Source organism: Salminus brasiliensis, chromosome 9 (genome assembly GCF_030463535.1).
Source record: "Salminus brasiliensis chromosome 9, fSalBra1.hap2, whole genome shotgun sequence".
NCBI lineage: Eukaryota > Metazoa > Chordata > Actinopteri > Characiformes > Bryconidae > Salminus > Salminus brasiliensis.
The window spans coordinates 21,404,644-21,431,078 of NC_132886.1; the positions used below are offsets into that span (position 1 = coordinate 21,404,644).

The window sequence follows — 26,435 nt, forward strand, 5'->3', positions numbered from 1 at the left end:
CCCTTCTTTCGGCGTGTGATGCCACAGGTACTGAATGGTTTTTATCTACAGCTAATGGATTAACGGAGAGATAGAACAAAGAGAGCCCCTGGGTATTGTGATTAAACATACTTTCTCGCTTAGCTGAAGTGCTTCATGAACACAGTATAATGAAGCAGCGAATATTCTAGTCTCCTATTCCAGGCTAAAGGGCGCTGGGGGGGGGATGTTGAGGTTGGGGTTTACTGAGATGGATTAGGCCTGATGTCTTCACTAGGATTCTAAGAATACCCTCAAATTAAAAAGTGAGAAGTCAGAGAGCGTTTACTAAACATATTGTAGCACTAGCTTTACAAAACTGCTGCAGTAAGGTCTAAATGCAGCTGCATATTACTCATAACTCTACAGGGAGGAATCAGTTGACTTCCTTCAACTGTCAGGAGTGAAGTTAAACGATTGCTTTCAAAGAAGTCAGCAAAAAAGAAAAAAAAACATATATGCAAAAACGCTAAAATACAATAATGAATTGGAAAGAGCCAAAGGAATTTTGGTCCACAGGGGGCTCCTCCACTCAGCACATGACTTGGCCCCCTACCCAAAATCATTGCACTGCTCCAGTGAACCTTGGCTGACCTAAGCCTGAAGAAACAAGTCCTCAAGGACCTTCGCTTCAGAGATGTCCTGCTGCCCAATTCCTGGTGGTTTCACGCTCTGGCTAACTCGGTATCCTTCATTTGGGGAGCTGACCCAGAGAATGAAGCGGCTTTTCAAGAATCTTCACAACGGGGTGCCGTCAACTTTCTTGAGCAGACACAATTATGTCCAAGTCTACTTTTTCAAGGATCTTACATGACAAATCAGGAAAGTTGCCTGTCAGCAATTGCAGCAGACCCTGCAAAAGGAAGGGAGTCCAGGTCTCTGAAATTGTGCAGTCTACATCTACATAGATCTAATCACATTTAAAGGTCGTTTGTACAGATATACAGCCCACTGTAAAAGGTTCAAACACCATCAGCTATGTATTCAACAGATACAAATACCTTGCCTGTTTCAATCACCTGTTGGGAGCTTAGTAAGAATATGGGTAAAATGAATGGGCTGGGCCCCATGCATAACCCCAATTATGAGATGCAGGACATTTCACTTATCCCACAGTAGCTTAGAACTTTAGTATTTTTGGATACAAGGATACTAGTTGGTGACTAATTTAGGATCCCAGATACTAACCATCAACTTACTTCACACTTCAATACATGGATATTCCCACTGAAGCAGTACTTACTTAGCAGTGCCATTAACTTGTGACCCGTGTCAAGATTATGAAATGGAGCAGCATGTTCTGTTTGACTGCTGAACATTTTCACTTGAGACCTGACAAACAAGGCAGCAACTTCAAATGAGCACACTCAATCAAGGCAACCGCAGCTGATATCAATACTTTTTTTTTTATTGAATTCAAAAAATTTTAAACAGAATAAACAAGGACTTGTCTACTCAGTTACATCAGTAAAAGTTCACAATGTCTATAAGGAATGTCAACATCCACATGAATGATCATGCATAAAGATGGTCAATGACTGTATCCCTGTTGAGCATTCACTCCCAATTCAACCGATCCCTTAGTGCCTTACAGTGACCGCTTCACAATATCTCAGGTGACCAAAAAAAGAAAGAAAAGGAAGGGATGGGAGCAAGAAAAAAAATCTTATAAAAATAATCTTAACATTAAACTGAAACAAAAAGAGAAAATATATATAAATGGCAACCTAATGTTGAAAAGATGACAATGTACAACTTTCAGAGTTCAGAGAAGAAAGCTCATGGAGAGCTGAGGGTTAAATTTAATATGCCAACCAGGGCATTTAGTATTGAGAGTATTCCTTGGTTTGGAGTTTAGCGATGATGCGCTCCAGTTGCCTCTTGGCTTCACACTGAGGGAAGTTGCTCATCTCGTAGTACTGTGGAGCAATTTTCACCAGCCTAAAAGCAAACATTTATGAGTAAATAATCAAGTCACACAGCTTTATCAGTAGATGCATTGGGCTTCTATCTTTTGTAGAACCTTTAAGAGGGTCTCATCTGTACGACTGTTCAGAGTATTGACCAATAGTCCACATTTTTACTGGTAAAAACTAAACTATAAAGAAGAATATACAATTTTAAAATCACCCCAATTCCAATACCAGCTCCCATTACCTTACACAGCGTGAGCTCACTTGCGTAAATTACATTCTCTCCCCACCCCCAAAAAAAGGCTGCAGACACATCCTGTATTTGCATAAGGGCACACAAACGAGCTCCAGAAAAAGATTTTTAGCTTACCACTCGGGTTTGATGTCCGTGCAGGTGCGGATGTAGTTCTTGGTGGTCAGCACAAACTCATTGTAGAGCACCCACTCAGGCTTGTGGTCCAGCACAGTGGAGGGGTGCAGCTGGACCACCTGGTTGTCCTTCACCGTCAAATAGTGCCCCGTACGCTCCAGGTGGGCCACCTGATAACACCCCAGAAGCAAATTAACAAATAAATCTTACACAGTCTCACCCTCCTCCTCCACACACACACACCTACACACACACCTACACACACCTTCAGCCACTTAAACATGCAGTATACGAACATGGAGATTAACCTGAGCAATCAGTCTCAATAAAATCCCACGGCAAACAGAGACGTTGGCAATAGAGTGCTTCTTAATTCGTACATGAAGGCACAAATTTGTCTCGCCGGTAAAGGTTAATGTTGACAAATATTTTGATATTAATGGAGCAATTCAACTAGTCAGGTCGCTTGTTTTCAAGTACCCCTTTCTAGAAACAGACCCACTAAAAATGCCATTTGTTTTCTCTAGGCAGCCCAAAAAGGGACCATTTCTTATTATGTGCTTAAATGGTCACACTTTGAAATAGAGCCATCCATTATAATGGCACGCATGAGTGATTACATGCTTGCAACAAGGTCTGTACTTATTCATTATGAGGAAAGAGTACAAAAGGTACGGTGATCATTCTGGACAGCAAGAAACTCTTGTAAAAATAAATAAATAACAAATACAAGACTACTATGAAGCTCAAAATCATGCATCATTTGTTAAATGTCTGCCAAATAATTATCTGCCCATTAACCCTAATAAGCTGTCAGCCACGCTCACATGTGACCACAATTCCATGACTTGGCAACTCCATTACGTTGTCCCTTTTGGCAAGAGATGTTTACCATGTAGGCAATATGCCCATTGTTCTGGCGACGAAAGCCAATACAACTTGATTTATCAAGTTCTCTGATGAGACCCTTAAGGCCACATCAAAATGGCTCTGTGTTCACATGTCAACACATTAGCTCTGAGCCTCCAAGATAAAACAGACTAATTCCAATATATTAGTGCAAGGCATTCTAGATAGCTGCAGGACAAAACTTCAGCATCCTTTGAATTTAAGAGGACGAATATTCAGCTGTGCCCTTCAGGGCCTTTAAGTATTGTCTCTTGTATTTGGAGCAGAATTTAAAACAGTTACTAATCAGCCATCAGACACAAAGTACCAGAGATAACCCAGCACTGACCCCTCCCCCACCTCCATTCCCTATTACACACACGGCTGAGCAAACGCATGCAAACACACCTGCATGAAGAAGCCGGTGACAAGCGCGCGTCGGATGTTGATGTAGTAATCTCGGCTGGTGAACTCTGTGCTGCGCCGCGGCAGGTTGAAGCGGTCCATGATGCGCGACAGCTGCTGCCGTACGTTATCGGCGGACATCAGCGATCGGTAGTTCACAAAGTTGTCATAGCACCACTGCACTGACTCATGGTCTGAAACGAAAGGACGGACAGCGTAGTAATAACTGAAGTTGTTACACAACAACCTAAGAACACCTGAACCATCTTCCAAAATGTTATCTGACTAACTAATCTTGTCTTTATCGTGTCTGCTGTATAAGCAAATACTTAGAGACCTGGAAGTTTGGCTAAAGAACATTAATAATTTAGCAACGTTCATTTCTCAAAATTAAAAAGATTAACAAGACTGAAAATTAACTCTGAAAACTAAATGACTACATAGCAAACAAAACAGCACACCACAACTATTCACAGAAGCAGCAGAACAGTAAAATTGTAAATGCAAAGCATTTTCAAAATGTTTACTTAAATACATATATTTTTCTAAAATAAATAAATAAAATCTTAAATTGTAATCAAAGTTAGTGTACATACTTTGTTTAAAGGCATGGTAGACATTCAGCAAGGTCAGGTGGTCTCCGTCGATGTGGGCGAACCTCATCTTGGACTCATCAGCTGCCTTCTTGGCTTCAGTTGGGCGCACGAAGCACTGTGGGACTAAACAAGGTTGGTATGGGCCCCAACACAGCCGCCCATAGGGATGAGTCAAGTGTTCACCCAAACAGGACACAAGGCCTAGTTCAGAGGCTAGAGCACGGCACAGGGTATGCTACACCAAGAGGGGGGTAGGAGTAGGCGCACACGCAGCTTCCATTTGCCTTAAAGTGGGATGTTCCAGAGGTGCGCACTGCAGCAATAAAGTTCATCTTCAGTCAAACAGTCTCGGGAACCATCCCAATCAGGGCAAGTTAGCAGGAATAGACGTCAATTTTACCAAAAACTAATCTGAATCATTCAAACTTCTCATTTTCGTCCAGTATATTCTGCAAGAGCTTTGCTTTAAAGGCTTCCGTAATTAGGCATCTGCAACAAGACTTAATTGATAGACAAATCTTATATGGATAATTTAGATCAGCCATATAACACCATATAAAAGGTTAGACTGACACATTGGGCATACCCAAGTTGGCTTGCAAGCTAACCTGGCAATAATACACATCTCCCCTAAAGCCCTTTGTTTCTGTATCCATACTCTCCCCCACCCCTCCAAAAGACACTGAATTCATCTAAAAAGGGACAACTGGACACACTTAGCTTGCAAGTATTGAACTGTGATTGCTCCACAGTACTACAGAAGTTGACTTCTGGATAACATCAACTAGCTATGTAACAAAACACAAAAAGGTAGGATACTACTAATATTGCTTTCAAGAATGTTCAGCACGGAAACAGTAGACAAAAACCATCCATAAAGGGATTTTCTAGGAGTTTATAAAACATGACCACACCAAATCAGGAAAGTTTGAACCATCTTAAAGGAGAACTTGTGTTTAAGCCACCAACTCAAACATGCATGTAACTTCTAATTTATGGCCGCATTTGGCAGTGGCTTTGAGTAAATATTACCTGATAGCATAGCGGTGATGGAGAGGATCTCATTGGAGCAGTTGAACTCGCAGCTGGCAATAACCATTTTAGCCAGCTGAGGATCCAGTGGGAACTCTGCCATCATAGAGCCCAGCTCAGTCAAGTCTCCATCATCATTTAGAGCCGCCAGATAGTTGAGCAACTCCAGGGCACGCATCAAAGTCTCCGGAGCTGTTTTCATATATAAAAAAAGTTTTTTAATTACAAGGGAAAAAAACATAAAAACACATCCTCCAGATACTCAAATTACTTTTAACGTAGGCAAAGGATATTAATCAATCCAACCCAACAGCACACCAAAACATGGCCACTAACACAATTAAAGCAGAAACTCTGCAGTTAATATATCAACACTAGTCACACATCAGGAGAGTGAACCCTAGCCACATGCACACGCACCACAAAATTCAATTATTGACCTTTGGCTCAGGAAAGGCAGGGCCTAACGACCAGTTGCATGTTAAGTGAAAATTAGCTTCGCCCTGGGCTTCGAAGAGGCTGCTGAACAGTGGAAAATGCAAAGTTCCTCACTTTGTCACTCAGGAAAACTTCATTTCATAAAAGGCAGCCATTAGTTGGGTCATTAACACTTTGTATTGATCGTATGTACTATATACATACACACACACCTGGCGAAAGCATGTAGCGTTACATGTGCTGGCTCAAGTTGGAAAATGTAATCTATCTTCTGTGCACCCTCATCAGCAATAAACTATTGACTGCTATACTACGAGAGGTGCTGATATGTTAAACCAAGAACAAATCAATAAGAGAGAAAACTAAAAGGTACATTAAACTGCAGAGCATGGAGTGAGCGCTCAGCAAATATCACCAGGCAAACTGTTTGCTTCGGTTTCATTTAGCACTACAAATTCCTCCACATTTCTCAGGGAAAAAAATCTGGTTTATGGTGCCTGTGTATGGGGGGGTGGTCATTGTTGCACCATCCATGAAATGTAGAGGAAGTGTGAGAAATTTACAGTCATTATTTTCATTTGAGGTGGCAAAAGGAGGAGCAAAACCTAAATTCATTAAAAAAAGAGAAGTGTGTCTGTAGTAGCTGTGTCACTTAGCCATGCAGCTAAACCAGCAGCTTACTTTGGAATCTTAAATATTACATTATTAGCCATTTCCATTACAAAACGTGCACATTTGGAACACTGGCTTGTCAGGAAAGATCCACCATCTGAAATCAGATTGCAATTATTCAGTGTACAGAAAGTAAACATCACTTTTTCCAGAATGGCCAGAATGTCTGGAAACATTCCCCACATATAAAATCAGACAACCAAAACAGAACTGAGACTTATATGGCTATGAAAAGAACTGGAAATCCTAGCTATTCAAAGTAACAGTTTGACCAGGGGGGCACACACTTTTGCATGCCATTGTACATTTCTGCAATTTCACTGCAATTAAAACCTCAAATCAACCTTTTTTGGCTCAGTTATTTTCATCAATTGTTAATGTACCTGGTGGGTCCATGAAGTCAAAGTGCACCAGGTCATCAATACCAAGTTTCTTCAGCTGTAACACCACAGAGCCCAAGTTTGACCTGAGAATCTCAGGATACGTGTTATCCTGTCAGACAGAAGGACAGAGAGAATGAGACGAAAAAGAGAATGAATTAGTCTCATCATGTCCCAACAGGTTCTCGTGTGTCAAGAGAGCAGAGAGTGGCGCATTGAGGATCTAATTTAACACATTTTAAAATTCACTTTGTCGGCTGTTTAAGGGAAAGACTTTTCACATTGCCATTTGTCAGGATGTCTTATTTTAAATAAGGCTGGTTATTTATTTATAAAAAAAAAAAAAAAAAAAAAAAAAAAAACTACCAGAGATTTATAGAGAGGTTCAGTAGGAACACTAGCAGGAGGTCTTCACAGCATGCAATACAATTAGTATAAGCCTTCGTACTACTCTCACTATCGCACATACTAAATTCAGTACACTGTACCTTTTGGCAAGCTTTACAGTGATTTATAATTAAATACTGTATCTGTGTAAAAAGCACGTTATGCATACGGACGCATGTACGCAATTCGTACACTCTTTGAACGTCTATTAAAAGGCCACTCACCTGCATCTCGGTCTTGTATGCCTTCTCTGTGTAGAGGCGGAAGCATTTCCCTGGACGTGTACGTCCAGCACGCCCCGCTCTCTGTTGGGCTGAGGCTTTGCTGATAGCCGTCACGAGCAGTGACTCCACCCTGATACGTGGGTTATACACCTGAACAAGGCAGGAATGCAGATTGAATATGTGACATCCACTGCAGCAGAGTCCCAGTACAATATGCCAATGTGATCCCATCACTCAACTGCGACAGGACTACATGTATGACAGGAGCAGCAAGGACAGGGAAATGTCAGCAGAATAACTAACTAGCTTCTCCATCTCAGACCGCTGTCAGGGCCCTGCCACTCGGTTTATCGGGGGATTTCAGAAGCAGGAGAAACAGATGATGGGGTGAGATTAGCAGAGTGCGGCGGAGGAGGGCTAACCTTTTGCTTGGCAAAGCCTGGATCAATTACAAACACCACGCCGTCAATGGTCAGGGACGTCTCAGCGATGTTTGTGGACACCACGACCTGCGGAGGCAGAACAGCGATGAGGTTTAGATTAAGCAGAGGAAATAGCTACAGTGGTAAATAGACAGGGAAACTCTAGATTTAAGTATCATGTCAGAAGTATTGTCTCATACCCTAATAAACTATTTCCCACATAAAGAAGTGCAAACTAACCCATTTTAAAGAGACATCTAAAAGGATTCGTTTTCTATGCAATGTTTCTCTTGGCACATACGGCCAACTAACCCACTGCATGGATGCATACCTACCTCATTTGTTAGGATATGCAAGATCTGTAAAAGTGATCTGCAAAACTGTATGCACATGTAAATTAGCACTGTATTTCAGTGAGGATATAAAAGGCAAAAGCGCACAGGAACGAAATCCTTAGAGACACTCCAGTGAGCTGTTCGGCACAGAAGCCTAACGCAACCCAACAGGGGAGTACAGCAACAGTTGCTGCAATCAAGTCAAATCGGCTGTGTGCAGGCTGAGCTGGACTGCTCTCCTTCGAACAGCCCGTCCAGACACATTACTGCTGCTCTTTTTGGAGGGAAGACACATGCCTGCGCACAGTGTGGAGCTTCCTCTCACTGGGGCAGCCCACCTCCAAAAATCTCCATTATTCATGCCACGTCACTCTCCCTCGTTCACTCAGGCTCTTGGTCTTGGAGTACGGGTGGCCCACGCGTGTGGTATAGTGACACACTGAGCACACCAAGAGCTGGAGACCGCTGGCGTCTTTGATATGCCGAGACAAAGTGTCTGCTCAAGAGGAGAACGAAAGCCCCGAGAAGAGGTTGGCGGTAGAAGGGATTTGAGCTGTAAATCGCCTCAGAGAAAAGCCTGTCACATTGGACAAACATAGTAACGCAGAGGTAGATGATTCATACACCCCGAGGCGTTCACAACATGCAAATCATGATGTAGCATAAGAAAGAGGGCCAAATTAAAATCCTTCACACTGACTAACAGAGGGGGAACTCCTAAAGTCCAAAAACAAAGTTAGATATCTAATTAACTGAAGATGGGAAAAGGTGATTGTTTTCTGAGTTATCTGCTTTGAGGTAAAGGCTGCAAATCATGAGAATAAAAGCTACAGTACAACTTTGCATTTGGAAAGAACTGAAGTATTCAAACAGCAAACTGCACCACAGATTTAGAAAAGGGAGAGAGTTCAGGGGATCAGTCGTCAGATTCACACACACCTGATCAAAGCAGCAGGGGTGGCTGCAACATTTATGTTTTTTCTCAGATATAACAGAGCATACAAATGCACAGATAAGAGAGGGAAGATGGGAAGAGCAAAAAGGGAACCAGGGAAGTGTAGTTCGGTTGGAAGAAGAGATGGGAGTGTGCAGGAGCCTGTGGAGTTAAGATTCCTTCAGTCAAAGATCCTTTTCCATTACAATTATCCCCTAAAGCAAGACTGCCTATGAAAAATGAAAGCTGAATCGGGGAGAAGAAATCAAATGAGTCACATCACCCTATGGGTCTCTCAGTCAGCGTTTACACAAACGTGAGGAGAGAGCGTCGTACAGAGGGGAGGGGAGGGGGAGGGAGGGAGGGAGGAGAGTAACAGTTCCTTGCACGCAAGCTTGCCCCACTGGTGGATGCTTCCATTACGTAAAAGCGCCCTTTGGGCAGCATGAGGCGCCGGCACGATCCAGCCTGCACTGGACACGGCCTGGATTCTCTGTCCAAAATGACATTCTTTTAGAACATTAATAAATTTGCTATGCCACTGGACAATCATGTGTTACTTGGAACAACTTCTAAAAAGGTTGCAGTTTACCATGACCAGTTATTCTTAACATCAACTGCATATCGACTGTGCACTTTCAAACATCATTTTTCTGAACACGTATTTGCTAAATGGTAGGATCCAGGATGATCCGTATTGCTTATTTTCCTTGGATACAAACACTCAAGCAGTGAACACCTGCAAATGATGAGCTGTTCTCGTAGGAGGAGGTTTTTAGCCATGCAGGCAATAAGTCGAAGCAGTCACATGACAAAATGAGAGTCTGCTTGAAGCGAAGTCCAGATTTCAGGAGGATCAGGGATCGGTTCTCTAGGCTGCTCCCAGGCTCAAAAACAGCTTTCACAACCAAACATACTGAATTTTCAGGGCTAGTGCTCCTGAAAACCAAACACGCTATTGCAAAAATACCCAAGACGTCCCGAAATACATGCCCTTAATATTAAAGATAATAAGGGAAAACACTGTAGAAAACCTTAACCTTCTTAACCAAACTTCTAAGGGGACCTAGAAGTAGGCCTTGCGTGGCATCACTCCGAAGCACACATTTGAACTGGTTTGTTGCAATTCAGACCCATTTCTAAGTCTAAGACACACACCAAAAAAAAAAAAAAAAAAAATTCACATTGAAGGCATATTTCCAAGATGATTAATTCCTACCTTTTAATATTAGCTATTAATGCAGCCTCCCTTGCCTTGACCTCATGTAACTCAACCACTGAAAAGGAATCATCTGGCTATATATTCATGGAGAGGATGGAAGAGCTAGCTGAAAAAGGCCCATCTGGCGCCTGGAGGCAGGGGGCCACGACCCAAGCCAACAGAGCACACTCAAAACAGACTACTGAATGACAGAGGGTTCTGGAGCGTTCCGGTCGTCTGACGGAAGAAAGGCCTGGTGACAGTGGTTATCAGTTTAAAGGGGGGGGGGATGAACACCTGGAAAAATATCTACCTTAAAATATTCCAAGGGGGGAGGGGGAGGAAAAGTCATGGAAATCATCAGCTTAAATTGCATGGCAAAAGCACTGAATGCATTACACATCCAGAGCCATACGCACTGACCCATAAGGTGTAGAGAAATTGCATCTTTGTGGATTCAATGATCCACATGCAAAAGGTCCAGAATAAATGTGGCTGGCCAGGACAGGCGATATCTCTCACCTGAGCAAGCCCAATTTAAATTTACTAAATTCTTTAGAATAGTTTCCCCTCTCACTATTTTACCTCCCAGTCAAAAAAAGGTAGTTTAAGACAAAGTAATTAGGCAGCATACGCACTCAATTCACAACCTACAGTAAGAATTCAAAAGCTCAATTAGCAAATAGGAAAGAAGGGGCGCCAAACAAAGAAAAAAAACAAAACAACCAACAAAAAAAAAAAGAAAAAGAAAAAAAAAAGAAAAGAGTCAGTCGTGGTTCACTGGAAAATGGTTAGCAGTTTGTGAAAGATTACATAACTAGTGTGCTCTCATCGTTTCATACTGTATTAAATTTTGCCTTCACTGGCTTTCTGTCGATTGGAAGTTAGTGGATTTAAAAACAACCACATTGTAAACTTTTTGAAGTATCGTGATATTACATGTTTACAAGCTTCATCAGCCTCTCATAGACCAGTTCTAACAGAATCAAGTAATCATTAAACTGATCACAATCTTAGGAATTTCAACAAAGTCTTCAAAGATATCAAGCATTAGGCAGAGGTGGGGAGCTTTATGAAAAATGCCAATTTTACATAAAACTTGGCACTTCAGTGTTATCTGTATGGACAGGAAAAAAAGCTTTTAACAGGAGCATAACAAAAAAACAAAAAAACAAAAAAACAAAACAGACAAAAAAAAAAAAACAGGGTCATCATAAAACATCAAGGGTAATCATATCCAGTATTTATAGTGGAGTTATCCTTCCCACCACTGAGAGAACAATCTGCTTATAATCATATTTACATGGGACACCCAATCAATTGCATTGATTGTGTCTGTGCTTGGCTCCATAAGCATTACCAAACAAGCACTGCAGGGTCCACTCTGTCTGATGCAGTATTAAACTAAACAACTTTTTCATCATTAGGGCATTAAAGTGGTGTGATACTTGTGGGTCTTAGACAGTAATGGGGTAGAGGCACTGTCTAACTGTACCTATACTTTACCAGCGCCAACTGATCAAGTGCTGCAATGACACATTAAATAATTAAAAAAAGGAGACTGCGTGATTAGGTCAGAAAGGGATGAGCACTGCATTTATATTTACGGCATTTAGCAGATGCTCTTATCCAAAGCACCTTACAAAAGTGCTTCACTGTTTACTCAGAAAATACCTTAAGCTAGTTTGTATAGACTTGGATCCAAAAGATACCTCAAAGCTTAGATACCACTAAACACAAACATCAGTATGGAGACCACAATACTCTACACTACAATATGCCCCAAGTACTCTTGGAACAGGTGGGTCTTTAGTCTGCGTTTGAAGACAGCAAGTCTGGATGCTTATCTTCTGTGGATCTTAAAGGATGGTTAGAGCATCGCAATGACAGTCAAAAAATTGAGGCAACAGATGATGTAAAAAAAATATATATATAAATCAAATATAATCATCTAAGACAGATGCCCTTGTCTCTGTCCTTTAATTCCCCGATTACCTTTCCTTGCACTTCAGTAGGTGACATTTCTCAAATCCCTATATACATATGATCAAAGCTGGACTGATTTGAAAGCTAATCAAGACGTGCATTACTGCTTAACAGAGTCCCACAAAAACCACTGTCATCAATGCAGTACTGGCCACTGTGTTCCTGCACAGGTGTGCAGTCAACATCCACACCCTGTCCCACACGCGCACCAAAGGAGGCTCATTTGCATTGTGGGTAATGTATGCCAGGGGGTCTGACAAGATGACATTTTAACAAGGTAATTTGAGCTCATCTCTATGCAACTGAAGTCACCCAGGGACAGACAAGGTAGGATGCAGAAAAATAATACTGGAACGCCAGAAGGCTGGTCAGACACCTCTAAGAAAATCACCAGGGTGTGGGCGGAACTGCGGTCATTTCAAAGCCTGAGTCTGGAGTTTGGGGGCTGGGTAAGGGGCGGATTACAACTGACAATTTACAAGAAAATGTTAGCTTTCCCAGCATTTTGTCGACAGACAGACACTCTTACTAGTTGCTTCCCCATTCCAGTCGGAAATCAGTAGGTTTGCATCCCAGGAGTGCCACTGTCGTCACGGCAGTGTATCCATGTCGCCGTTTCATGTCAACATTCCTTTGAACAGCCTGAGCAAACACCGGCTGATGTTTGAACTTTTAAAGCAGCCAGAACCCTGGCTTATGGGCAATCAGACCGGTGCAAATTCCTGCACCTCTTTAAACATAGAAGTGGCTGGGGAAGATGAAATGATGACATGAAGCCACAGAGGAGAAGAGCAGAGGGAAGAGAGGGAGGCCGAGGTAGTCGTTTGATTCTGTGCACACTTCAAAAGGCATCTATGGGAGAATGAATTGAAGGGACTCCTAATGCTACACCTGCTAAAGGATGAAACGGACTGAAAAGAGCTACAGCAAAAAGACTGAAACAGAGCAGCTCAATTAGTCTCTATAATACCTAGTAAAAGTAAATTTGCATTCAATTATATTCCGGCAGATCCGTGCCAAGTTGGAGGGTGGTTCAAATTGCCCCTCTGAAACGGCCAGGAGCATAAGAGACCAGGGGACTTGAAATCACCACGAACACACAAAAAAATAAATAAATAAATAAAATAAAAAAATAAATAAAAAAAACTGAAGGTGCCTACTACCCATAACCAAGACATACATGAGCTGAGACGAAAAACATTTCATAGTGAATGAAAGCTAATAACTAGATCATCCTCCAGTGGCTAAGAGTGCATGAGTAATAATCTGCTTGCGATTTAGAGGAAACAAAATCAGCATATGTGACAAAAGCAGCATATGTTGTGAGTCAGTGCTGCACCAAAGCAATGAGACAGTGTGGAAAAAAGGAGGGGGAGGAAAAGAAACTCTTCCAGAACCTCCTGCAACCATTCACTGTCCTGCCTGTCTCTACTACTTCGGCTAACGTTCCCATCCTCCCTTTCTCTCTCTGTCTTGTTCTTAATGAATGATTGAGTAGAGTACTGCTTGGAAGATGAGAGGTGACGTTTACCTTCCTGCCGATGGCTCCGTTGGGCTTGCGAGGTGGGGGAGGCTCGAAGATCCTCTGTTGCTGTTGGGGCGGGAGTGTGGAGTAAAGAGGGATGATTTTGATGTCTCCCACCTCCGGGCCCAGGTCATCAATTTCCCGTTTGATCCGCTTGCAGGCTTCGTCGATTTCCTGGAAAAGAAGTTCGGATTCAACTTAGTGCACAAGATGGAAGGCTGTCAGGTTATACAACATTGACTAGGGACGTCCCATTCGAAGGCATATATATATATATATATATATATATATATATATATATATATATATATATATATATATATATATATATATATATATATTTATTTTTTTTTTTTTTTTTTTTTTTTTTTTTTAACAGATTGGGTCTTGGGTATATTCGAACACACCACATTCTGATCATCCCCCCCCCTATTCTATTCATGCCACTCAACACTCAAGTTTAGATGGTTGAGCCACAGGAGAACCCAGTTCTATCACAGTAACAGAACAAACTTGCAAAACTAAAAAAAAAAGTTATAAAGACCTGTAAAACATGAAAACTAAAGCAAAAACAAAAACCCAAGTGCAAATGCAGGCAACCCACCCTCAGTGCCACCGCATTTATATGACTAATGTCCCTTCAAGTTTAAGAAGTGTGATATAGGAGAGCAATTTTAATATCAGGCAAGCCTTACAACTGAGGCAACTTAAGGCAGCTCAGATTTTACCTTATATTGTCCTTGCTCATAACAGACAGACAAGCTGTCTCATGTCTCCTAGTTACTGAAGCCAGCAGTTGATTTTGAATTAGTTCTCCACTAATCTTGACCCCAGCCTTCACATATAAATCACATTAACTGTCCCTCGACCGGCCCCCAGGGGCACCAAACACCAACACTGGTGAGGCCATGGTGCTTTAGTGCCAGTACACTTCATGTGCCAGTTGTTATGTGGCTGAGAAAATTAAACCTGGAGTGCTTGGTGCTTGGGTGAGCTCCCTGTGGTTCTGCTGTCAAAAGCAGCAGTCACAAGGGCATGTGCACACATACATACAGACAGGCACGGTTCATTATTCCAGATGGCAATGTAGAAGGGCTAATGTGAAATGAGAAAGCTGCACTGATGCATAACCAGAAGCAAATCACAAAGGATCAGTTAAGTGAAGCTGAACATTACAAACCTAGTAGACTTACACACAGGAGACATGTGCTCCTCTCAAAATGGGCAAAAGACCGCTGACAGAAAATTAAGAGACATAACAGAGCCCGTTTAAGTATCCATACCACCCTAAAATGCATTTATACAGTGTAGTACAATACAGCTAGACAATGCTGCTGTAAGTAATGAAACATTTAATATTGTGACTTTGATGATCTTTCTACAAAATGCAATACTAAAAGTAAAATCAATATTTTACTGTCAATGTAATCATGAAATACTGATTGTTAACAGTCTCTTAGCCAATTGCAATCACTTCATCACCAGCCTTACTTCTGAACATCAGGAAAGCACCCGGCTATACATAGTACACACACCAATTATAGAAACAAATGTAGATCCTGCCTTAAAATGGTACAAAAATCTGCCTCTTCTTGCCGGAACAATATGCTAAAAACATGCCAAGACTGCCGCCACCACATAGAGCCCAAAGCCTATGCACTAGCACCATCCTCAGGCTGAAGTGTGCAATGCAGCCAAGACTGCTAAGAGAAAGGGAGATCATGTGCCTGAAATTCTACAAAGAGCTTCCTATTACACTAGACTGTGGGGGCAGTTTAATAACACTGCAGCTACTTCTGGAGATCTATATTGAAGCATTATGCGAACATTACTATGCCACACTGAGGACATTCGAATCTATTGAATTTCTTGAAAGTAAAAGGGGAAAAATGCCTATTCAGACCATACTGCATCTACAATTAAAAAGGGAGCGAGTTTACCATGACCATATGAGCAGAACTCTGTCTCATAAGGCCAATACACGCAGACACATCCCCTTCCAGGGAACACTGAGCAAAAATGGTGCCCATGGCCACGCGCCTCTTAATCAAAGCCCTGCCACAACAACGCGGGACAGAGTAAATGTGAATGGATTGATCAAATTAGCCAAAGTATTAATAGACCATCAGCCCTCTGGATGCAGCAGCTGTCAGGAGAACTGGCGGCCCCACAGCCAAAACACCAGGGAGAGGGATGAGAGGCAGTGCCCAAAGAAGAGTGCCTGCACCTGGGGTGGGACGCCAGCACAAGCCCACTTGGTCTGCACAGTCGGCTTGATACAATGCTGGATGAACATTCTTGAAACGCTCTTTTTAATCTACATAGTGCAGTTGCAAATTAGTTGGAACAGATTCAAAAGCGAAAAATAATCTTCAGCCTCGCCAGTTTGGGGCTAATCTGAACGCCGCAGTTGTGCAAATAACAGAATTTCATCTGCGGGAGCTTGTTTAAGATACAGCAAGTAGATATCGCTGCATCTGGCAAAAATTCAACAGAATCACAGTGGTTTCAGATAAAAGACCTTAAACTTTAATAAATGAAAAGTCATGTGATGCAGAAAGGGATTCAATCTTAATGAAATCCACACGTTTAAGGAACGCTTAAGGTCTAAAGCAAACCACTGCACCATGACGTGCACCTAAAACACCCATAGGCAGAGAAATAGCTGCACTGTGCAGCACCATTTGAACCTTTTAAAAGATTGTGCTAACAAGCATACAGCAGGAGCACATGCAACACTATCTGGACTATGACTCACGAGCTAATGATGTGACGACACATCTGGACAAGAAAACAGCAATCAATTGTCCAATTAATTATAAAATGATCCACTTACAGAATTATTATATAGTCTTAAGCAAAAGTTTAGGCACAAATGGCCAATTTATTTTGGCTTTAAATTAAGATGCACTGAAAAGCCTCTGTAGCTAATCAGCAAACGCTAATGCAGAGTACTTCATAACTAATAAATGAAAAATCACCAACGTGGCCTGTGCAGAAGCACAGCTCGCAATTGGTTTTTGCAGCCACGTCAGTGGACTGCAAGGGCCATTCCAAAAGTATTCTTTTGGATCATTATCCTGCTGTAGAAGCCATTTACTTTCAACCGGAGCCTTTTAATAGATGCTTTGACATTTGCATCCGAAATGTGGTGGTAATTTTGCGGTAGCAAGTTTTACCTTCTTATGACTCCTCTATTCGTTCCACATCGCAAAACCTCAAGCTGAAATGTTTTCCCCCATCCTGCAAGCATCGATTGCTTTCATTTTTTTAGATGCTTAGAGGAGCACATGGTGCTAATCAAGGTCCAAGATCTTGCCACCGGCCCCCCACATTTTTGATTGTGCTTACCACTTCTAAATTTATAACAAAATTGTCATTACGTAGTTTAATCTCAGCCACTGATTTAATTTAAATGTGCTGGAGTACAGAGCCAAAACTGGAAGAAAAAAAATAACTGTTTAACTAATTATGGACCACACTGTATGCAAAACACCTACATGCTTCTGCTCTCACCAAGCTACCCCCCCCCACACACACACATGCACGACCATGTTGCTATCCCTTTATCTGTAACAATATTTCATTCTGGGTGGGAATGTAACCCCCTATTCCAGTTGGGTGGGCACCAGTTGCAAGAAAGGGAAAATAACAAATGACTTAATTTCAGGTCTGAATCTGGGTCACATCACACACAGGCTCTTTGCCCAAGCACCAAGGCCAATCATTATCAATCTAAGCATTGATCTCAGCTTTGTGGGACAGTGTTGAAGGTAGATTTGTAAAAAAGTGTGTGGGTGGTGCATTGTAATTCTTTAACTTTTCTTTTTCAAAATCAGTGTTTTTTAATTAAATGTGATGCAAGAAGTCAAACTCATTGGAGGCATTTTTGACATAAGCACCATTTCTAACAATAAGTAATCCTCTCTGAAGTAAGGGGTACATGGCGTCTGTTGCATCCAGACGGCAATAGAATCACCACAAAATTAGGGAGCTTCTAGGGTCCAAACGTTTGCATAATAACATCACAACGTCATCCACAACATTTAATCAAACTTACACTGCCTCTTATTTCAGTTCTGGGCAGATTTCCAACAACTATTTTATTTCACTTTCATTCCCCAATCCAGCATGTTTTACTGGAACAGACATCTACTGGAAAAACATGGAGATGTGTATCCTAAAATGATCAGACCAACGCTGCGTTCAGTGAAAAACAGTAGGCAAATTAGCTTGTAATGTTCTTAGAGGACATGGGATGGTTGATCCGAATGACAAAACTCAGGAGGAGCACCTGTGGACAAGAAGAATTATCACAGCACCCATGTTAATGTATTCCTGTCCAAACAGCCTGTAAATATATCTGTAGCCCTATCTTGCACTGTACTGGCTGAAGTTTCTGCCAGAGAATAAACTCTGCATAAGCTGTAGAGTGCAACAGGGGATCGTTTTCCTTTATATTATTACGTAGCGCCTCTAGCACCCGATTTCAGTCAGGAAATTAATCTACTGACTCATGGTTTTCACGCAATACACAAGCTGTACAGTACAAGAGGTGATTGTTTCATTTAAATCATTACGTAGCGCCCCTAGCACCTGTTTTTCTGCATAACAGGTGCACTGTCCCAAAACGCAAGCACAAAGGCAGCATTGACCTCTGACTAAACAGGGTCTTACCTCCTGTCCTGTGAGGAAGAGCAGAACGTCACCCTCGTCTTCCTCACACATGTGGATCTGAATAACCGTCCTGATGGCCGCCTCCAGGTAGTCTCGTTCTGGCTCTGGCGTGTAGAAGATTTCCACAGGATGTGTTCTGCCAGGAATAGTGAGCAGGGGGCAGCTGTCGAAGTACACCTGGAACTTTCCGGCATCAAGGGTGGCACTCATGACAATAACCTGAGACAGAAAGAGAATTGTAATGGAGGTAAGAGCGCTGCATTGGCTTTTAAGTGGCCCCTTCGCAACAATAGGCTGAGCTAACCCTGCTGCGTCTCACCCAGGTCAGGCTCGAGCGGCCATGCTAGGTTCTCCCTGAAGCCCATTCTGTAAGACACATTAGGACTTTGATGGAGGAAAATGAACCTCTATGCCTTTCAACTGAGACGTTCCAAGGTCCACCCTGCCGCCTTTCCGCACCAAGAGACATTATAATTGCTCTTAATCAAGGCAAATTAAACTTCAAATTCGGATGGGGACACAGGGCCAGGGACCATTTAGAGTCACCTAGACCTCATTTAACAGTCTCTGAACACATGTATAACCTTTGATTTGATCCCGACAACAAGTAGTCATTACCCATCTGCTTTATGAGAATTGGGTCCGGCACATTCCACCCATAAAAGGCGATGTGCTTCTGTTCCCCTTGGGCTGATTGCCTTAAAATGGGATGACCCAGGGGCAGGCTCGGCTCTGCAGCAAAACGGTATGGCCTCGCATTGCTGAGCAGAATGGCTGCATTCGTCTGCAAACAAACAGCCACACAGCTGTCAGCCGTTCAGCAGTGAAGAAGCTTCATCACTGATTTCCAGGCAAAGGCGGGGAAAGAGAACCAGGATTGTTAAAGCTGAGCAAAGCAGTGGCAGGGTGAGGAATGCACTCAAAAAGTATCACTTTTCAAAAGGCAGTCTTTGTGGTTTAAGTACAAAAATGGAGTTGTGTGACCATCCAATTTTTCCGCAGCTATAATGTATGACTAAATACTAAGCCCCTCACTGACCTAGACAAAAAGAGTCCCATTTTGGTTCTACCCAGCTTATTATCTCTAATCTACAAATTGATTCATTTGTCCTTTGCTTCTGCACCTAATAGATGAGCTAAAGTGAGCCCCTATTATTCATTTTTGGCTATGTTAACCGAGATAAGCATAATTCCTGCTAAATTAATGAATTCCAACTTTAGTCTACCCTCCTGAAAATAAACATTTTGCAAGACGGTACACACCATTTAAGGCAGTACTGTAGGAGGTAATGTTGAAGAGTGTAACATGTCACTGGCCCTATGCCATTCTCCTTTGATGTGGAACGCCAGGAGAATCACATATCAGCACTCGCTCGGTCAGAGCAGTTACCAAGGAAATGACTTCTGATGAGGTTAGAAGGTTCAGATGACAAGATCATATTACAGCACCCTATTCCAAACTTGGACAGAGAGCAGTCCCTCAGTGAGAGAGAAATAGAGTTGTATTTTCATCTCTTGTATTTTTCCTCCCACCGCAGCTCAAGCTAGAACTGAAATGGGTGGATTGTACAAATTGACAGTGATGGAACGGTGTCATGTCGGAGCAGACTAGCACTGATGTGGATGACGGGTGATTTTTAAAGGCACACGCACCTTTAGGTCTGACCTCTGGCGAACGACTTCCTTGAGGACACCCATCAGAATATCTGTGGCCAGCGTGCGCTCATGGGCTTCGTCCAGAATGATAACACCGTATCGCTCAAGGAGGGGGTCGTTCATAGCCTCACGGAGCAACATACCGTCAGTCATATACCTACAGACAGAATAGCATTAGGCTCTTAGTCTAAAGCTACAAAACATTATGACTGACATGACATCAACTCTCAAAAACATAGTACAAATTAACTAATAAGCAGCAAATCCTTACAAACCCTTCACATTTCCTACCCCCTCCCCCTTGACTGTTTTGAGTAATGTATTATATGTACTAGAGAACTTTTAAAACAATCTTAGTTTCATTGAAATTGAATCACACAAAATATCATTAATGAAAGATTAATGAACTCACTTAAGGATTGTTTTTGCTGAGCTACAGTCCTCAAATCTGATGGAGTAACCAACTTCCTGTCCCAGCATGACGTCCATCTCATCCGCCACCCTCTGAGCCACACTCATGGCTGCCACTCTTCGGGGCTGAGTACAGGCTACACCACGCTTAGGCCCCGGTAAAGACCGGACCATGTCCACACACCACTGAGGGATCTATTTGTAAAACATGCACAGTTTAGACAAGCATATCTTTCAGTCATCTTGTTCAGTGGAGACAGTCAGCGTACAATCAAGTAAACAGTCATGATCACATGGGCATTGGAACGACCAGTCAAAAAGAAGGGTCATAACCTGGTGAACCTGTAGTCTCTGCAAACTACCTGTGAGAGCATCATTTGGCTGCCACAGTGGCACATTACTGACCACACCCGTTAAAAGTTAACTGTATTAGTCTCTGTATTAGTCTTTCATTTACAAGTGCCTCAATGCCGAGTTGGCCTTCTGAAGCAGGGGATTAAGCACATTTCACACTTAACAGGTTAATAAATCTGTTTGAGGTTTAAGTAATGTAAAGATCTGTCAAAATCAATATTTTCTAACAGTAACAGTTTTCGAAATTGAGGACCTTTGGCTGTAAACATTGAAAACTGGAGCAAACTTTTGAAGCCCTAAAACCTGAAAAAGATTCAAACATGTTGTACATGAAAACTGGAAGAGACTGGAACTTACGATAAAACGCTAGACAGGCTGCTTTGGTGTGATGAACACACGGTTATATATAGGAACTTTATATAATTTAGGAGATTTAACATGATTTGCTGATATTAATAGAATACCAATCACTACACAATATTTGGAAACAATCATGATGAATGGCTTATGGATGCTAATAAGTTTGACTAGGTACACATAACAGACACACTTTTACCTACAATCACAGACAACCCACTCAATTTGTTTACAACCAAATCTGTGCCAAACAGAGGGAAATCCCAGCAACCAAATATTTATCATATTGTGATACATTTTATTATGATAACAATACGCTTTTCTTAGCATATCAAGGATACTGTTAGTGCTTAATGATCAGCTGCAGGTTTCATTATTAACAGTGTAATTACACTGGTTTAATTAGATTAAGCACAGCAGATGTTGAATAAAAAACATCCCATGCATTAAGTTTGGGAAAGAATCTGAATAGTAGTCTGAGCATATTGTGACTATAATAAATACTTTACCACTAAACAATCACATATTCCATTACAAAGAGGATACTTTGTGCTGTTTGGAGCTAACAGTAATCATATGAAGATTATTGCTAACAGTTAATTGATCAAAAACAAAGCATCACAATCATATTTTCCCCATATTGCCTGCCCCTGGTGAACTGTAATCAGTGCAACAAACCTGTGTGGTCTTTCCAGACCCGGTCTCTCCAACCAGCACAAAACTCTGGTGGCGGTTGAGGATCTCATTGAATCGCTCCTTATACTCCCAGACAGGCAGCTGAAGGCGCTTCTTAAGAATCTCGTAGTAGCGTGGCGTGTGCGGCAAGTTGGTAAATGGGTTGATCTGCTGATGTACAGCCGCCTGCTTAAGAGGAAGCACGCCTCCTCCAGGCACCATACTCGAGTTCAGGTTCAGGCTGGGGGCCTTGCTCTCCCTATCTCTGTCCCTCTCTCGATCCCTGTCCCGATCTCTATCACGATCCCGGTCCTTCGACCGGTCATCTCTATCTCTATCACGGTCCTTTCTGTTGAGAGATTGAAAGGGCAATTTGTAATTAGAGATTACCAAGAACAAATAATGTACTTACACATACATGAAAGTCAATAAATATCTTTGCATTCCATCACCAAGACTTTTAACATGGGCTAGCCTGCGTCTAATAAACATTAATACAACAATCTAAATACACAGCTTTTAATTTCGTCAGGTGGGCAAAAACATCAATCATTAATCCATCCGAATACAGTATACAAATAACATGCAAACAGCAGTGGCTGGTACTCAAAGTTTACCACGGGTGGGGGGCTGATATAGGATCTTTTCCAGTCAGTAAGATAATTGTAAATAAAGAAGAATTATTAAAAAAATTTATTTATTTTACCCCATTTTCTACCCAATTTGGAAGGCCAAATACCAAATCCCTGTTCATGTGATCTACTCCCTCTCACCCACTCCCATCACTAGCAAGTCTCCTCAGACTCATATGAAGCCAGGCAGCACCTCTTTTGTGAACTGCTGCTGATGTAGCTTCAACTAGGTAGCCAGTGCGCTCAGAGGACAGCTTATAACTTATAAATATAGGACACCGTAAGAGGCTCACACTGTGCCTTTTGCATCCACTTGTATGCTGTAAATGTTGCAGCAGAAAGCACAACAGAATAATCCATTTTACTGACACCAGGTACTTGCACACAATGCAATAAAAACTAAATGTCAGTGGTTTAAGGCACAGGGCTTGCTTGCTATTGCTACATGCTGTGTTTATGCAATTCTTTCTAGCATCACAATTTGCTAATGAGCAATAGACACAATGAATGCACAGCAGAGTATCTGTAAACAAAATGACCCTTTTTCATGGATATCCCACTCTGTGTTCAAATCTATTCAATTACCGACAAAAGTCTGGTGTCTGAAGTTCGATTCTTTAACATTTTCACTAGACCTACAAGGCTAAGTTCTACATCACTGAATAAGATTTTAGGTTAGGGCGATATGGTAAAAACACCATCACGATATTTTAAGACATTTTTTTCACCTTACACAATATTTATCACATCATAATTATAATCATAGACTAAATGACAGATTCTTAAACTACAATTCAGACACTCTCCAGTACTGAACAGTGATTTTTACTCAACATATTCTGCTTTTATTAAACCAGTCTAATTACACTGTTTGTAATGACACATGCAGTTGATTAGTGTTTTTTAAGCACTGGCGATATCCTCAATATGCCTAGAAAAGCATATTGTGCATCAAAATTTATTATGATACGGTACAATATCGTCATATTGCCCAGCTCTATTTTGGGTGACTCATTACTTTTGTTAATGAAATTGGATTCGTAGTTCAGGATGCAAACTTCAGATACCAAGCATGTCTTGAAGGAATATACTGAAATGGAAATACGGAAACATTTATTTACTTAATTAGCATTAAAGAAACTGGACAATTTCTTTTGGACAAGTTACAAATGCAGTAAAATGTACATTTTAACACAGTAGTCCAGCGTAGTCTAAACATCCTACATCAATAACTACTGATTAAAGCTAAACATATTTAAACAATGTTTCAATACAAATATTATTTGACATTTTCACATCCCTATTTTGCTCAATTATATCTGGGGTAAGGGGAAAGCTGTGAACATTTGATGGAATCCCTTCAATGTACCGGATGATTCAACTCATCAGCTAAAAAGCCTGCTGTTATAAACTAGGTCAGATATGAGAGGACAGGAGAACAATGCTGCAGGATAAACTTCCCTTGAAGATCAATCCTCCATTTCACATTTCCTAAAATTATAAACCAGGTCAGCTTCAGAATAAATACAGCCATACATTTACAGTTTAATTACATTTCTTCTTTATATGCTTGTATGCTTGCTTGCCTACCTACAGAAGCACTACCTGTAAATAAAAATAACTACCTACTTACAGAAGAAAAGAAAAACCATCTACTAAAGCACCTTTTCTGTTTTACTATTGAAACTCTGGTAACTTGTTCTGCTTAAACGGGCACCAGCTCCACCTTTAGTTACTCAAAGTAGATAAAGTTACCTGACATCCAGCAACACGCCCCCCCCCCTTCCCTCCCCTCCAGCATGGCCAACATCCACGCTTCAGTTTAGAGCTCAACGCTGGGAGTTTGCGGGCTGCTGTGACATTCAGCTTCTGGTTAAAATGAACAGCTTTTAGGCGACAGCTGCCGTTTCTGAATCAATATGGCAAACAATCGGAGAAAATCGCATCTAAGTAACTGCAAAACAGCAGCAGCTGCTAACGCTGCAGCTCACGTTAGCTAGCTATAGATAAGTGTCTCTGGCACACCGGTCGGCGCCAAACATGAACTGGCTCGCGAGTTAGCTTCAGATGCTAAAGCTGCTGGCTAGCGCCAGCTATATTACTGAGCAGTTCGGTGCCTGGAGCAACACAGGTAGCATGAGACATCAACTAAGCACACATGTAGGTTAATCAGTAAACCCTGCATGACTGTGCAGTCCAGTGTTACTCAAAACGGAGAAGCAGAAAATAATCTGCACAGGCCGCATGGAAGAGGGGCAAGTGAGCAACGTCCATGCTAAAACACCGGCTAACTGTCTTAGCTAGCATCCATTCAACACCAGTATTAACAGCACTGCGAGTAAATGGCTAAATTATGAACATGCACACAGAACTAAATAAGAGTTAGCGTATTACAAACTAATGAAAAACCATCATTGGCCGAGTGCAGTGCCCACGTGCTAATGTTAGCTAGCTCGCTAGCACTAGCTAGCGGCTGCGGACGCGAACCCAAACCAGCCGGTCGCTCTTCTGGTTTACTGGTTTATCCAACACGTTTTTTTTTTTATACCAACCCCGTGAAGGCAGAATACGGCGGTTATTGCATTTTTTTTTAACGCTTTAAGTGTCGCCGGCTGTCCCATTACATCTAAAACCTGCCTGTCCTACAGACACAAAGAGGCCGAGCAGCGGCCGCACAAACACGCAGCAATCTCTCCACAAGCCACAGCGGTTCAAACCCACCCGTCTGAAGACCTCTTCTTACTCGACGAGTAATCATCGCCCAAGTCCAAACGATGTCGTTTAGACATCTTGTAATAGAAAGGTTAAGAACACAAAAAATAAAAAGGAGAGCGTTCGGAGGATTATTCCAAACAAACCCTCAAACACACACACACACACACACGCCGCTAAACGACAAGATGGCGACCGGAAGCACTTACCTCATCATTATTATTTCTGAGACTGAGACAGGGAAAGATTTCAGCGGCGAGGGCGAAGAATAAAACAGCCCCTGTTATTAAAAAAACACGGCATATGTTTTACGCCGAGTGCACCCTTTAATTTGGTTTAGAGCTCACGTTGCGGGTGCAGTGCAGCAGGGATTCGGGGAGGATGTTGCATGTAGCGCCAAATTACGGTTTCCCCTCTCCGGCAGCCTCCAGCCTGCAGTACCAACACCCACCGAGCGGGGCAGCACTGAGAGCAGCTCAGTACACGGAACAGGCAACCCATCCAGCCACCTGCATATTACCGAGTTCCCTCGATTTAATAAATCCATACCTTTAATAAATATCGATACGATTAATAAATAATCACCTCACTTTAAATAAATGTTACCTTGAAGTTTAGAGGGGAAAGCTTTAGTTAGAATGAGGAAGCAACTGATTAGACTGAGAGAATGAGCTATTAAATCAATGGAACAAAGATGACTCCAAAGAAAGACCCTGTTTGTAGCTCTGTATTAATCAGAATATTCATATTATTTTCAATAATTTGTTCATATATTTTATTTTCACCCTGTGAGTGCAGGGTTCATGCGACTGAAACACGAACCTCGCCATATTACTTTAGAAAAGCATAGGTTTTTTTTTTTTTGCGGTGTCCAGTGAGAAACACAATTAATACATATAAATCATATTTAGACACTATATATTTCACATATGTTTGCAGTTAATGTTTCCAGCTCCACTACGATTGTTGCCTCTCATTTTCATACAGCTTGTGCATTCTGCCAAAGGCACACTTCAGGGCTAATATCACTGATATTGCTGGGATTATGTGAATCAGTGGTGTGTTTTGCATGTAAATTATATTTCCGACTTAATACTGAAGTCTAAAATATCAGTTATGAACAAATGTATGATCTGGCTAAGCTATCAGCTTAATATGGCTTTAAATTACTTGTTACTAAATCTCAAAACACTTCACACTTCCTATATGTTACATTATAAAACTATTCACACCCA

The 26,435-nt window shown here is 41.7% G+C and overlaps 1 protein-coding gene across 2 annotated transcripts; it reads right to left on the reverse strand.

Annotated features, from left to right (window-relative positions):
- Positions 1–1,405: 1,405 nt before the first annotated feature.
- Positions 1,406–25,621, reverse strand: dhx15 (DEAH (Asp-Glu-Ala-His) box helicase 15). 2 transcript variants are annotated; one of them, XM_072687805.1, is made up of 14 exons: positions 25,410–25,621; positions 21,860–22,205; positions 20,472–20,665; positions 20,057–20,216; positions 18,404–18,622; positions 13,733–13,900; positions 7,746–7,832; positions 7,324–7,473; positions 6,716–6,824; positions 5,223–5,414; positions 4,191–4,313; positions 3,598–3,788; positions 2,302–2,471; positions 1,406–1,959 (listed from the first exon to the last, which is right to left on the reverse strand). In XM_072687805.1, the coding sequence occupies exons 1-14, from the start codon at positions 25,415–25,417 to the stop codon at positions 1,842–1,844; spliced, it is 2,235 nt and encodes a 744-aa protein (XP_072543906.1). In that variant the 5' UTR covers positions 25,418–25,621; the 3' UTR covers positions 1,406–1,841. The 2 variants fall into 2 exon arrangements, with proteins under 2 accessions (XP_072543906.1, XP_072543905.1); XM_072687804.1 differs by lacking the exon at positions 25,410–25,621 and adding an exon at positions 25,210–25,373.
- Positions 25,622–26,435: the final 814 nt, after the last annotated feature.